Genomic DNA, 15,960 nt, shown 5'->3' with positions numbered 1-15,960 from the left:
AAGGTATGACATCACCAAAATGTGGTATTTTTAGAACCAACCTACAAGAAGGGGCATCTCTTCATATTTAATTTCCTCAGGCATCAAAAACTCATGTGCGATTTCCTCATCTATTTCTACAAACTACAGGTAGCCTACAGATGACCAAACAGGTTTGTAACTTCCTTCATGTGCTTGGCTGGATTTGTGTCCCCGCCCCAGGCTGCTGCCGCCTGCTCTCATCCCACTTTATGCACTTTACAGGCGAAGCGCTGTTCATCTCGAAAGAGCCCAATAATTCATGAAGTTGCACTAAACGTCATCATGCCGCGATTGGCTGGTACGTCATCAAATTGCGACGTACGTTTCATTTTGTAAACATACGTTTGAAAGCTGGAGACTAAAGTGAGGGAACTCATGGATAGTCTTGTAAAGGTAACATTTTAAAGCCGGTCATCCGTTTTTCATGCAAACAAGCTGGGAAGAACATTTCTCTCGTGTGTTTGTCACTAGCCAGTTAGCATGAAACATTAACCGAAAGCTAAGTTGCCCACAGGGTGAACGGTACTCTTAATTCCTGACGAGTTTGCTGTTTACAGTTAGGTTTTAAGTGTAAAGCAACATTGTAACATCACCACACTTAAGCTGTAAGTTTAGTCCAATATGCCAATCAAAATTTAGCCTATGTACTTTACCCCTAATGATGAAGCGACCTTACAGAGGCACGACTATAAAGCATCTACTAATCCCTAAATGGCACCTTACTGATGCTTTGTGGCTTCTTAAAAAAAAAAAAAAAGAGGCAGTTTAGCTTATATTAGTTACTGTGTTTCCTCAGGTGCACGGAGGTGGGGGCTATGACTCCGACTTCAGTGATGATGATAATGAAGGGCAGGGAGAGTCCTCAGAGAGTGGCCGGAAAAGGTAAGAATATAAACCGTTAACTAGCCTCGAATACTGTTTATCTACAAACATTGGGCTTCTGTACTGACCAAATACTAAACTGGAACTGTGTAGGAAGTCATTCTAAGGCTAATATACTGCATGATTAGTAGTCTACCATCTTTTCTTTCGTCTCCAGTAGCTTACATTTAGACTGATGTCGTTAGGACAGCCTCATCTACCAACACAAGCTTCCTGTATTTATACCTTTTGTTAGGAAACGTGAGGAGGAAATATTACAGAAGCCATTCCAGAAAGGCCGGCACTCCCAAAAGGCTCACCGGAGTTTACACTCCAATGAGGTGGACAGGTAATGTACAATTGCTTTGAAAGAGAACTGCTTTAAGATCCCTTCACTTTACACATACACACCCCCCAATCATTCTACAATGACAAAGTGAACATAGGATTTTTAGAAACTAAAAATTTTAGAAAATGTCACTACTTTGTTGAAGTACCTTAGGCCGCGATTACAGCCTTGAGTCATCTTGAGTAGGACGCGACAACCTTTAAGCACTTGGTTTTGGGGACTTCCTGCCAGTCTACCCCGCAGCTCCTCTCAAACTCTGGAAGGTTGGATGGCAGCTGTCAGTGAGGCTGAAGTCCAGGCTTTGGCTGGGCCACTCAAGGACATTCAGAGTTTTTCCTTAGTCACTCTTTGTTGTCATGGCTGTGGGATTTGAGTCATTCTCCTGTTGTAAGGCAAACCGTGAGCCCAGTTTGAGGTCCTGAGTGCTTTGGACCAGGATGCCATTAAAGATGCCTCCATACTTTCTCCACCTAGCTTACCCTCCCCGTCCACTAATCCATGCAACTGAAAAACGCCCCCACTGTATAACGCCGATCATGCTTCACCGTTGGATGGTATTGTGCAGGGGATGAGCAGTGCCTTGCTCATTTGGGTGTTTCACAGAGACAATGCCTTTATCTGGCAACTCTGCCATAAAACCCAGTTCGGTGGAGTTTTGCAGCGAGTTTCTCCCATCTTTACACAGAACCTCAGGAGCTCGGCCAGCGTGATCCTCGTGTTCTTGAATACCTGTTTCACCATGGATTTTCTCTCCTTAATGTTTGGCCAGGTGGCAAGCTTTAGGAAGTATCGTGGCCACATTTCTTCCATCAAACAATTATGGAGGCAGGCCACTGTATTGTTGTGAATCTTCAATGCAGCAGACCTTTCTTTTTGTAGCCTTTCCCAGATCTGTGCTTTGACACACTCCTGTTTCAGAGCTCTGCAGACACACCCTTTCCCCCTCACAGCTTGGCTTTTTCTCTGTCTTTGTCAGGTGTGAGACCTTATATAAACAGGTGTGTGCCTTTCCAAATCATGTCCAATCAATTACATTTACCGCAGGTGGACTCCAATTAAGGTGTAGAAAGAGCTCAAAGATAGTTTAGCTATTAAGAGAAATGGGACGCACCCCATTTCTGTTAATAAGCTAGATTTTAAGTGCAGTTCCAAGTTCTAATAAAACCAAGTAGGACCGTCATTTATGTTTAAACATATTTTCCTGTGCTTTGCTTTTTTCTACCGGCTACATAATACAGTTATTTACACTTTGGATGTATACAATGTCACACACTATTGCTTTTAAACCCATGCTTTGAGAAGAATGAATTCAACATGAGCTAATGTTTGTTTCTTTTTTGGACGACTATTTTCATTCTGTTTTTCAGAGAGGAAGCCAGAAATAGAAGAGCCCACCTGATATCATTGAATGCTGTATCCTTTAATTTGAATTGATAATGCAGTCAAGTTTTTGAGACTACAGACATCATGACTTATACATATGTTCAAAACAATAATTTAACAAAAATAACATCAAGTGCTTAACAACCTCCAATTAAAACTAAATAATGTTGGAAATATAAAATAAAATATCAGTTCACAGAGTACAAACGTTAGCATTCAAAGAGAGACTGACCTTAAGCAGATGTGTTCAGTTTGAGCGACATAAGAAGTTTGTCGGTGACTACATACTTTATTATGGAGGACAGATGGCTGACTTCAAACGCTCTAGGTAAGTAGTGTCTCACAGTCATGCTTGACAATCAGTTGCCATGCTGTCATACTATGCTACAACTAATGAGAATAAGTTAACCACAGCAGAACATTGGTTATGCATTGTTTTCATCCAACAAGATTTTGTAATTTACAAATTATACCAGTTCTAATTTTCTCATTATCTCTTTATATTTTGTCTTCTCATGGAATCTTTTCTTTCTCTCAGAGCCAAAGACAAAACCGATGGGGATGTGCTGCGTGAGAATCATCGCTTCCTCTGGAGGGATGAGGACGAGGAAGACATGACATGGTGATCTTCCATAAGTCAACTACTCATACAGGCGGCTTTAATATTCAGTGTGCTTTTGATTATGACATTCAGTTTCAGACAAGCTTGTGTTGTCTTATACATTACTTCTGGACTTCTTCTGTTCCAGGGAAAAAGAACTTGCCAAGAAGTATTACGACAAGTTGTTTAAAGAGTACTGCATAGCTGACCTCAGCAGATACAAGGAAAACAAGGTGGGATGGAATGATACAAACGATTTAGTGATTGAGACAGCACATACATTGTAACAGATAGCTCATGTCGGTTAGTTATTATTTTAAGTTAGTATTTGTGTCTGTGTTTTGTTGTTATGAGGTTTGACAGAATCCAAATGATCACTTATGTATGATATGTGGATCATTAGGAGGCTCCTGTTAACTCAGTGTTGAGTCATGGGAAAATAGCTCCAGACACACAAAAAAAATGTTTTTATGTTTTTGCACCTGTTTTGGAAATGAGGTTTTAGTTTTGTCAATCCACCAGATAAAGTGTGGTTGTTAGAGCAGCTGAGAAAAAGGATGAAGTGAAACAGAAGTTACCACACCCACAGAATGTAGTATCAGCCATCCCAGACACTGCTGCCAGGGCTTGGCAAGATGATCCATTTTTGCGCTGTGCTACAAAATGACAATAATTGTCCCAGTGGTGGAACAAAGGTTAAAATTTCATAACTCGGACACTAATCCCCACCACCACTGTTCCATTTTGAATAAATGTTAGAGGAAATGATGTGTTTTGGCACCGTACTCCGTCTCTAGTGTCCACTGGGCCATTCTGGTTTGAGGCCAGGCTTTAAAACTGACAATATGTTAAACCCAAGGGAAGAGTGCTTAAGGAACTATAGCTGCACTGTTTGGTTCAGAGACGCTGTGCTCAAATATCTCTCAAGTGGGACTGTTAGGAGGTTGACAAATCTCTGACAGATCCCATACAGATGTAACACCTCTAATTATTAGATGCTCTATAGTTAAAAAATTGATATTATCAGTACAGTTGACTCAAAACGTGCTACATAAATCCCAATTTTCGGACAAATTATTCAGAATTTTTAATGACTGTAGATACAGTGTTGGGTTGCATCATGATTCCCACAAGTTGAGTTAGATTGTGATCAGTTGTGTTGGGTAAACGCGGTGTGACAGCATGCAGACAATGCTGGCAAAAACACTAATGACTGCATCATTTGTTCATTGATTCTTGTATACATACACACCAAATTACATTTACAGTAAGCTGGAAATGTGCATTCATAGTGTCCTTTCACAGACAACATGTTAATAGATGTTATAATAAATAATTATTAATAACATTTGCACGGAGAAATGCATCACAGCTGTCCACATCCTCAGTTCAACTTTATCTTTTTTTGGAGTGCTCCACATGCTATTAATGATATTCAGATACAGGATAAATACTGAGTTATTACATTAAAATAACCTTTAAAGCTTAATTTAAGATTATAAGATTAATTTGAGAGAAAAACTGTAATTGATGTGTCTTGCTTTTTAATTTGTGCCCAACAGTTTGGATTTCGTTGGCGGACTGAGAATGAAGTTGTTTCTGGCAAGGGTATGGCATAACTCAACATTATCCTAATTTTGAGTTTATACACTTCTGCATGTTTTTTTTATACCTATTTGTGTGTATACATTTTTATTGAAACACTGTGCAGGATGATACTTCCATTCTATAGGATAAGAGAAACTCATCCAGACATTCTAATCAACTATAGAGTCACCTTTACTCAATGAAGGTATTCCCTTTGACAAGCGGCATGTCCCAAATCAATACTACATCCTCATTTTTAGCAGGGTTTTAGTGTGTAGTGTACTCATACCGGAAAGGTATAGTGCAATTTCCTGTTAGTATATAGCAGTTAGGTAGACCAATATGCTATAACGATGTAGTACATTCTGAAGAATTAGTACGCAGTATGGATTTGGGGCACATCTAAGGTTTCTCCTACTACCATGCCCACAAAACAGTTACACAACATTCTCCACTAGATGGCCACAGAGATGTACAGAGCAATTTACGCAGCCGTACATAACAAACAGTTGATACTTCCTGACACAAGTCTCCCCACGTGTGACATTATACAAATGCTTTTTTTTCACTTTGACTTATTGGCTTGCCAGATTGGCCTCAAAAATCCTTAAAATGTAATACCTTTCACTTGAGTTTTTGTTAGGTTTTGGGTACTATATGCGCAATTCTGTTGTCGATCAATCTGTCGATTCAAACAAATGGTCCCCCATTCCTAACATTTTGGTTTCCTGTTTATGCCCCACACCCAAAGAGAAACCTCATTCTACATCTACACTCGTGACAAAGCCTACTTTGACAGTGTGGCAACGCTTTGATGATTAATTGTGCGGGATTAGTACAACCACTTCTCTGTTTACCGCTCCTTCGTGTGACAGTGACAGCCATTTATAGGTTTTACTGGAGGGACAAAATCAGCAACTCTGTGAGGGTAAACCTGCCTCGGCAAGTCACTGATATGCTTTAAAACATGCACACACACATACACACATGCACACACCCACACACACACACTACATTTAAATAATGTGCTGAATAAAATGTTTACATCAATGCAGCCTCACACAAACATACACACACTGAGAAAGCTGACTAAGCCAATATATTGTTCTAGATTAGGACTGTGTAATCCTGGACTCTGACAGTTCACCCCTGCAGCAATACTCTACAGGAAGTGGGATTAGATTAGGTCAGAGTCCCTTCACTTCAACTGTCAGGTCTGTGATTTTGTTTACATTTATGTTTCCCACAGAAATACTTCTTAAGCACTATTTAGAGCACAGAGCGCTAAAGTCTCCAGGGAAATCAATACAAATGTAATCCTGTAAAGTGGACCAAACGTCCTCTTTCAGACAGGCAGAAAATAAAGTTTGTGCAAAGTTAAAAGTGTTGCAAGTTAAAGGTGAATGAAGTGTTTACCATGGACTCAATATGACTTTAGTTGGGTTTGATATGAAGACGGATGAGGAGTAGAAATCCATCACAGGCACTTAAATGCAAAATCTGTACATGAGTCATCAAATTAGTTCCACCTGAAATGAAATTTTTTGAGTCCAGGCTCAGTTATAGTGATTGTCAGATGACCAGACTCCATTTCTGCTTACAGATAAATTAAGCAACACAGAGTTTTCCCATATTAAACTGATCCTGCATTACATTGTAAAGGGGCAATGCACTTCCGCTCCTTTTCGGAAATCATCCACTTATAATTTCCTGCTGTTCCTGCACTTCAGGTCATGTTGGTATTAGGTAATGGTGTCTACTCCTCACCCAATCAGGTGGATTACGAAGAACGCTGACCTTTCTTTTCATGGCCACGGTGTGATATGGGTTGAAGGAATGTGCAGTAGCGAAAGGTTTCCTTCTTTCTTTTTAGAGGTTGAAATATAAAAAAAAGGGGAAAAAATAAAAAATTGAATTTGATATTATGTCCTTGAATCACGTACATGAGAGCAGGATCACATGTTATCAGCCTAAATTTCCCTAGATCTTAAGGATATTCTTGGAGAATAAGATTTACTTTTAACTTTTTTGCCTTTCTGTCTAGTACAGAAACATTTTAACTTCTGAAAGATTCACTTTTTTTTATTTTTAAAGGTCTTACAGTATTTTCTTTCTCACAACATTTGCAAAGCCAATTTGAGTTTGAATACTATAAATCCACTACAAATCTGGGACCCCCTCTCTAAAAGCGTTGCTCCACTTAAGTCCATGTAATTCCCTTTTTATGCACTGCTCAGATTATACATCAGCATGCAAGACTATTGTGGAACTATTTTGCCAAATAGATTATTTGCTTCCAATAAAATGTCAATATGTGAGGTAGTGCTGGGCGACATGGAGAAAATAAAACATGAATAATTTTGACCAAATAATTTTATTTTGACCAATTATTACTAGGGTGCTTTCACAAAATAATTGACACAATGACATTTTAAATTAATAATCATCAGTAATGTAAATCATTTCAATTTATACTCTTTGTTGATCCCCTATGGGGAAATGACAATTTACACTGTTATTACACACACATGCTCAGGTCCTATACACTAATGGAGAGATGTCAGAGTGAGTGGATCAGCACCCTGAGTGGTTGGGGGTGTTCGTTGCCTTGCTCAAGAGCACCTTGGCAGCGCCCAGGAGGTAAACTGGCATCTCTCCAGCTACCAGTCTACGTTCTGTATTTTGTTACGTATTGGTCACGTATTTTCCGTAACTCTACAGCCTGAGCTACTGCCACCAGGATATAATGAAAAACTGTAATTGATGTGTCTGTCTTTTTAAGTAAGGCAAATAATAGAACAGATAGAACAGTCCGTAAATTCAGAAAATGACATCACTTTACTGTAATGAAGCTTGTAAAAGCATGAAAAGACAACACTTGTGTCATATTACGATATCCCAAATTGAAGACAATATCTAGTCTCATATATCAATGTTGATATATTATTGATATATTGCCCAGCCCTAATATGAGGCATATTTGTCTAATGATTGTAATCCCTCATTGAATGAGCACATTGAATATTCAAATGTCTCTTCTGAGTCTTAATACACTGGAGCAGATATACTGGACATGTGGGGTCTAATGCATGCAGACACTTCATTCCAAGTCATGTCTTATGTGTGTCCCTCTTCTGAACTGTAGCCTTGCTGTCAAGAGTGCATAAAGGGCCACAGATAGTTAAGGCCAGGCTTATTTTTGTTGGTCTCCTGTTGAACTAAATGGACAATGGTCTTGGCTTATGTAACTGTCATGTTTAATGCTTGTGTCAAGTTTGCCACCACACTCTCACTTTAGTCTGTTAACAAATTAGTTGAGTTTAAAAATCGTCACTAGTTTCCCCAAATTTCTTGTTTTAGATAAAATGAAAGTGATGGCCCAGTTTAAAGGTGAGATCCTTTACATTGCTTTAAACAGTTGCTTTAGCCTTGCCTGTGTTCCAATGTAGACAGGATTTGGAGTTTGTAAGGATATCCCTGGGCTGTGTTATGCTAAAATAAATCAGCCCTGGAGAAGAAACTGAGTGTATTCTAAGTGTTAGAAGTGAATGCTCATTAGCCCATAGCCCACAGTCAACAATAGAGACTGCCAGTGTCTCTGTTTTAATTGTTTCATTGTGTTTATTGGTGAGTGTGTTGCACATTCAAATTAAGAAAAATTAGTATTTCTCAACAGTCTCCAGAGGGAGAGACAGATAGAATGCAGTATAAAAAATAATATCAGTATAATGTCATGCTCTTTGGTCTACGTACTTCACAGGATTGTGTAGAGTAAATAAAAGTTGCAAAATAGAGAGTGTTGAACTTTAGGTCAGCAGTCTAAACTGCTTGTCAATAGGAAAGATGGACATAGGCTAAGGCTAAATCTGATCCAGAGTCAGAGGTTGGACTGTGTGGCTGCCAGTTACTGTTCATATATTTGAAAAATCTGCCTGGGGCAAAGAGAGTGGATTATTCAGTGTTTCCCACAGGAGATGCGAGGGTAGGGGGTAGTTAGTATCACGAGTCGACTGCAAAACACCACTGACTTCACAAGCTCAATGTTGCACATAAATGGAGCATTCTGACAGAAACTTTTTCATTGGGTGCAAATGTATGTGTTTGGGCCACCGAAATAAAGTATGGCAAGTTATCATCACTCTTGACATTTACTACTTAATATGTTTCTTTTTAGCATAGCCTTAGTTTGACATTTTGGATAGTATGTTTATTTCCTTTCTTGATAAAAGAAAAAGAAAAAAAAAGATGATAGATACTGGTCTCATGTCTGTATGCTAAAGGCAGATTTTGTTACTTTTGGACACAGCGAGGATAGCTGTTTCCCCCAGTGCCAGTCTTTATGCTAAGCTAAGCTAACTGACTTTTCCTCCAGTAAATGTTAATCGTGCAGCCATCTGGTGGTATTAGAAACCATTGACGTAGGACAGTAGTTGTTTTTTCTTAATGAGTTTGCTCAGTCAACCTCGTGCCAGCTCTTTCCAAGGAGCACGTGAGGCTTACCTGATGTGAGGATTCCCAATACTTGTCAACAAAACGCAATGGAGATCAGTTTTCATGTAAAACATCCAACAGAGACCACTACAAGAGCTTTTGTGTAATTCTTATTCTGTAATGCAGTGATGCTCTGTGTTGCACTATTTTCTGCCTTGCCAGAACACCTCCAATAAAAGCTGTGCTTTATAGCTTTCATGTGGGAGAATGTAGGACCAGGGGGCTGAAAACTATCAGAAAACAGGTGAAGCATAGTTTTCCATTAGTTTTTTACATTAATTTCGGCAAAATAGTTGCCTGGAAACACACGCAACTCTGTCAGGGTTGTAGTTTTGAGTAGCCAGAGGATCAGATACAGTCACACTCTACCCTTTGTAACCTTTGAATAAATCAAATTATTTTATTTATTCAACGATGATCTGCATTTCTGCAGCCGCCGGGGGATTTAATGCCTTTTAAAGGGCGCTCCGTTTTGTCTACAAGCACAGGCAGATGTACTTAATAGATTTTTTGTGTGCGTGATGGAAAGAGGACGTCATGGGAGACGTTCAGTACGATTGTGATTGACGTCACTGATGATGGTGAAGACAGGATTCTCTTGGGTCTCCGGTCACTGCTCATGGCGTCACGTTGGGACAGATTAGTGATGATGGCCCTGTCCCAAGTCACACCCATACAGTGTAAGAAAGCACCAGTCATTAAGGATTTAAAGGGATAGTGTTTTGCAGGTTCTATTCAGATAGAAGGTTTTTAAGTTTTAAGATATTTAAAATGTAAGTAGGTGGACATATACATGTAGCTGCTGTGCAACGTTGGTCAGTTGATCAGACCACCACATTGGTTCAAGTTAAAATATCTCAACAACTACTGGATGGAATGCCATGAAATTTAGTACAGACATTCCTGTTACCTATCTTTTACAATGACATTGCCCATAGTGGCACCATGAGGTTGAATCCTTTGTGGGATTGAGTGAGTACTTCCAAATGCACTACCATGAAATTAGGTAGAGAGGGATTTGGTACAGATACCAACATTTATGTCCCAGGATGAACTCTACTAACCTTGATGATGACTGACAAATGTGACTGATCTATGGAGTTGGTTTCACTGTGTCAACTTTTCAGTTTACAAATTAACAACTTTGAAATCTAGAAAAATCCAGCCATCAAGCAAAACATTTTGTGGATTTATGTTTACTCCAGAATCATCCAAGTAAGCAGACATAGAATTTGAAATACAGTAAGGTTAAGGATCAAAGGGTATCAAAGCAATAATATTACATTTTTCTTGTATGATAGGTTTTCCATATGATGTCTTTTAGTCCGGAAAAATGTATTCAAGTACAGCACAAGATTCTGCTTTAGAGCTGCATATTGACTGTTTCAACTATAAACTCACATTTTTATTTATTTATTTTACCTAAATACATATAATACCAGGCCCTCCCAAATAAACCCAGTCAACCCCATCACAACTCAGGACTGGAGCCAGGTGTGTCTTTTATAGCTGACGTCACACACCCCTAATCTAATACAGAAGAGAAAGTCTTCCTTAAAGCCTAAGTAAGTGGCCTGAGGCTATGACAGCCAGCGTCACTTCACCTGAATGTGTACAGAGTCTCGATCTTTGGCAGGTGAGGGAATGCATCCTTTCCTCTCAGAGTAAGGTGCATGTCCTGCCCCTGTGCCAAGAATGGACTGCTCTGACGCACTTGCTCACTCCATTACAATTGCAGGGAACCCCAGAGACCAGATCAATGTCACCTTAAGCTCCTCTAGGGATAATAGGCAGGCTGTGCAGTGGCTGGAGGGAGGCCTGAGGGGATGAGGTGAGGCGAGGAAAGGGAGATGAGAAGGAGCAGGGGATAAGAGGAAGGGGTGTAGATATAGACGGAGGGGGGTGAAGGGAGAGCAGCAGTGTTTGGAGGTTGCCTGACAGAATTGGAAGCCTTTGGAGATTCATGGTCTGCATCTCTCAATCCTAAAATGAAACTTTTTTTTTTATATGCCTTTCTATTTAACTTGCATACATTCTGTTGTGCTTTTAATCCCTTCTTTCTATATCATACATCATATTTCTTTACACATATAAATAGATATATGTGCTATCTGGTCCTCCAGGTCAATTCCAGTGTGGAAACAAACGCTGCGAGAAGGAAGAAGGCCAAAAAAGCTGGGAGGTGAATTTTGCCTATGTGGAACATGGCGAGAAGAAAAATGCATTAGTCAAACTCAGTAAGACACACGCATTATCTTTTCATTTTCTCTGTTCATTCTTTCTAAAAAAAGTATGTCTGTGTGTGTGGCTTTGGCTTAGTGGGAGTTTCCAAAACACGGCTAATAATCCCCCTTCAGGTTTGTTGCTGCAGAAAATCCTTTTAGAATAATTACTGTAATTGAAGGATCCACCTGTTATCTTGAACCCAGTAAAAGCAAGAAATGACAAGCTCTTTTAAAAAGCTACTACAACAGGTCATATCCAAACATATTTTCTCCTCGTGAACTTAAACTGTTTTTCAATTTGTATTCATTCTAAGTCAAATGTTTCTGTAGTCCCAGATGTTGTGACAGAAATGAAACATGATTCGGTGAACTTAGTACGGCACATTTGGTAGGATAGGGATGCTGTTGCACTTAATCAATGAATAGGATTTAATAAATACATTTTTCAAAACACCAAAGCATTTAAATCCTACAAATTTTCAAAACTTAGTAGTTGTATTATAAACAGGGAGAACTCGTCTTTCTGACAAATTTAAACTGGAGTTCCATAGGGTTCTGTCCTCGGTCTTCTTCTCTTTAGTTTATTTTAAAATATCCACCAGAATTACATCATAGAGGATGTTTCCACAGGTATGCAGTTCATTCTGTTATATACATATCTGGTTGAACCATTTTCACAATTTACACATTTTAGTTGCAGCATTTAGATACTATAGTAACATGAATTAAAAGTAATACTCATGTGTATTGCTTACAGTAAAATAAAAAAAAATGTGTTCTTCATTAAGGACTCATCCCTTTATAAAAACTTTATAAGAATAAGGAAAAGAGGCGCAGTAATTCATCTCACAGCACCCTTATAATTTCTGTAAATAAGAATGATATTAAAAACAATGAAAACTTTTCCACAACCTATATCTTGAGTTTGAGTTGGTTATGCCATGTTGTTTCTATTGCAGGACTATGCCCTGAATGCTCTTTTAAACTCAATTACCACCACAAGTAAGTACTTTTTGCCTTTTTGAGATTGGGGAGAGTGCACTGGTCTGCTAGAAGTAGGGCAGGTCACCACAGACAGTCAGCACATTATTTTGTAGCATGCTCGTGGTTTAGGATTCTAACTATGATTTATGTCTCCTGTACAAACGTCTTACCAGTCAGAGTGTATATCATGTTTTTCTTTTGAGTGGGATCTTGATAACGGAATGTGATAATATAGCTTGAGGTGATTATGATTGAGATCCGAATAAAGATGAAATCTGCAAAAGTCTGGCTTTCGATATGTGGTATCAAAGCTTTTCACAGATGGTTAGGATATTAAAAGTCCCTTTGAGTGTTCCAAAAGACTTCAGAATATATAGAAGCCTTTATCTGTTCAAACCTTTAGCTAAAATGCATTCATGTGCCTCTGAAAGGGCCTTTGGTGCTGAAGTTTTTTAGGTTGCCTTACAAATAGTGCTGTAATTGGCTGCATTATATTGTAAATACAGCTTGTTCAAGTGGGATTCTGTTTGTAGGAGGAAGGAGGTGAAAGCAAAGACTAAAAGGGTATCGGAAGAGAACCAGGAGCCACCACAGAAGAAGAAGAAGAAGAGGAAGAGATCGTCTTCACACTCTAAGAAGCACAAACACAAGAGACACAGAGGTAAGACTCTTCTTCTAGCTAAATGAACTGCCATTAATCATGGCAGTAGTGCCATCAGATGGTAACAACCGGTGGGAGAAGCTTTGTTAATATTTTGTTCTTGGAAAATATATAGTTTTCCTTTAATTAAACATTATTTTGTAACTCTCTCTTTCTCGACAGATCGCTCTGCCTCTTCTAGCAGCTCAGAAGAGATGCGGGACTCAGACAAAGGTAGAGTTCATAACTTCCACACACACATGCACGCACAAAGTACCTCCCTCATTTTTAAAACACACACACACTGGAGATTTGATCTACTCCCCCAGGCTTCTAGGCCAGACACTCCTCCTGACAACCCTTTATGGAAACACATCCATTAGTCCTGTAGTTAATATTAATAGAAAGACAGTGCGTCTGCTTTTTCTTAACTGTGCATTCCTCTCGACTGCTTTCCATGTCATTTTGCCCTTCACTGTGAACAGCGTGAAATGAAGTATGTCTTTGTCCCCATGTCCCTGTTCAGTGTATTCCATGATCTGGATGGATGGATGGGCGGGTGGGTGGTGTGTACACAAAAACAAACTTTCTCTGTACAGGGTTATGTCATTGGGTTCAACATCCTTTGAGACTCTATACACAAACACATGTTTTTTGTTGCATATAATTATAGTAAGTAAGTAAGTAAGTAAGTAAGTAAAAAGTTGCATATAGCGATTAAATTTAAAATTAAATTTCAGACTGCAAGCAAATCTATTTTGGTTCTAAAATCTGATCTTTTAGACAGACTGTCCACACTGTTATTTGCAAGTGACCGGATCGGATTTGTGTGTCCAGAAATCACCAACCCATCTGCATGGGTTGCTGTAGTTTCCCATTGCCAGATCGTCCTCCACAGCGCTGCAAAGAAAGGTTTGGCTAGTCACACAACATTCCGAGATGGGAGAAAAACATGCTCTGGTTTATTGGCATTTCTTTAAACCAGTCACAATCATATTGGGCGGCGCTATGCAATCGGGAAGGAACATGTTTCGGTAGAACATGTACGTTCAAAAGTTGTTTTAGTCATGCAACCGACAAACTACGATTAGACAGATAGTCTAGCTAGCTGTCTCGATTCACCCTGCAGAGACTTTAGGGACAGTTAACCATAATCCTCATTAATCAACCGGAGTTTTGAATGCCAACACAAAGAAAGCGGAATGTGTAAGACATCCGGCCTAGATGATGGACATCCGGAACATCCTGTAAGTGAAAGGTAGTCTATACAGACTAATACCTCAGGTATTTGATGTTGTTGCTGTGCGTCATGTTGCGAGTGACGCAAAAGACACTTCCACACAATCCGATTTGAGTGAACGGACTGAGACACATCTGTAGAAATCCAGTTGGTATCAGACCAAAGATTTCAGACCACCTCCAAATGTGGTTCGGATTGGATTTGCAAAAATCATGTCAATCAGCTATCCAGACTTTCTAAAATCAATCTCGATATGCTAGAAAATGGATTTGGGCTGGAAGTTTGAGAAAGGCCTTTGTCTCCTAAAGAAGAAAACTTTATATTAGGGCCACATCTACGGGGGCTGACAGAGCTAACCGTGAATCTCTTAGTTTTTATATTTGTTTACAATTTTTAGTTTGCTACCTAAACATTAGCTGATTGATCCATGTCCATAATTGTGGAAAGTCAGACAATTTGATTGGTGCAAACAGCTCTGGTTTGAGCGTAGTTGCTCCACATCGGATCAAGTCCATACCAAACTTCCCAACCTTAAATATTGTGGGCGGGGCTAAGTTCGGTTGGCATCCAGGCTACAGCCGGTTAGTAAAGACCCTGACATCAGAACTGATGAATAAGGGTTCTTGCTCAACCTGTCTTGTCCTTCCTGGAAGTGTGACTGATAGCTTTCTAAATCTCACCTACTAGACTCTGACGCTGGGGATGAGCCAGAGGGCCAATCGGAAGCTGACCACTGGCGAGGACCTGCTCCCACAGTGGAGGAAAAGTCAAGGTGAGGTTAAATTCTGGCAAATGTCAACCATGTTAAAACCATCACAGACAGTCTTTGCGGCTTAGCCTACATAGGATACTGTTTCTATATATAGCACAGTAGGTAGACCACTTAGATACCCCGCACAAAGCTTTTCCAAACTGTCAGGAGAGTCGCTAAACCTTTAACTTGCTCCTCTCATGCTTCTCCTGGCATTTGAATTGCTCTCAGAAAGATAGAACATTACTAAGCGTTTTTGCGTAACTATATGAACAAAAGTCATAGAAACAGAATCATCATGGAGAACATAAATTTCTCATTTGCCTTTCTGAGGTATGTTTAAATTGTCATTTTCTGCTGGCTGTCACTATTTATTTGTTTGTATTCTGTACCGATGTTGTTTCTCCCCCACATCCTTTCATATTGTCTTGAGCTTGAATCACATGTGAATGAAATAAAAAAACATAGTGGTAACACTTCCAGTTAGGTCAGGGGCCTCCCAAACAAAGCATTTAACAGTCTGTGTGAGCAGCACCTTGCATTAAAGGAAATCACATTTCTCTCATTTTGTTTGTTGTATCTGTCTAGGGAGGAGGAGTTTGATGAGTACTTTGAAGACATGTTTCTGTGACTACTGCTTTCAGCAGGAGCCCTGCTGTGAGAATTCTTCCTTCTGTGCTCTACTGACATTAAGCATGTCTTGTTTAGAGTCTTGTGTGCATGTAGGTTTACTTGTTTCAGTACTTCTGCAGAAATAAACATGATGCTACCCTGTACATGTCACTAGTCTTTGTTTAATATGTCTGCCACCATTTAAGTTTCAATCT

The 15,960-nt window shown here is 39.4% G+C and overlaps 1 protein-coding gene across 1 annotated transcript; it reads left to right on the top strand.

The window, feature by feature from the left end:
• The first annotated feature begins 292 nt into the window (after positions 1 to 292).
• fra10ac1 (FRA10A associated CGG repeat 1) lies at positions 293 to 15,909 on the top strand. Its single transcript, XM_034859849.1, has 14 exons — positions 293 to 414; positions 818 to 903; positions 1,139 to 1,231; positions 2,599 to 2,644; positions 2,866 to 2,942; positions 3,153 to 3,236; positions 3,364 to 3,448; positions 4,778 to 4,823; positions 11,417 to 11,530; positions 12,478 to 12,520; positions 13,036 to 13,163; positions 13,326 to 13,376; positions 15,070 to 15,154; positions 15,722 to 15,909. Exons 1-14 carry the CDS (start codon positions 397 to 399, stop codon positions 15,762 to 15,764), a joined length of 999 nt encoding a protein of 332 aa, XP_034715740.1. The 5' UTR covers positions 293 to 396; the 3' UTR covers positions 15,765 to 15,909.
• The last annotated feature ends 51 nt before the right edge of the window (positions 15,910 to 15,960 follow it).

This window comes from Etheostoma cragini, chromosome 21, assembly GCF_013103735.1.
Source record: "Etheostoma cragini isolate CJK2018 chromosome 21, CSU_Ecrag_1.0, whole genome shotgun sequence".
NCBI lineage: Eukaryota > Metazoa > Chordata > Actinopteri > Perciformes > Percidae > Etheostoma > Etheostoma cragini.
The sequence above is the reverse complement of the archived record's forward strand: the minus strand, read 5'-3'. Positions and strand labels throughout refer to the sequence as shown.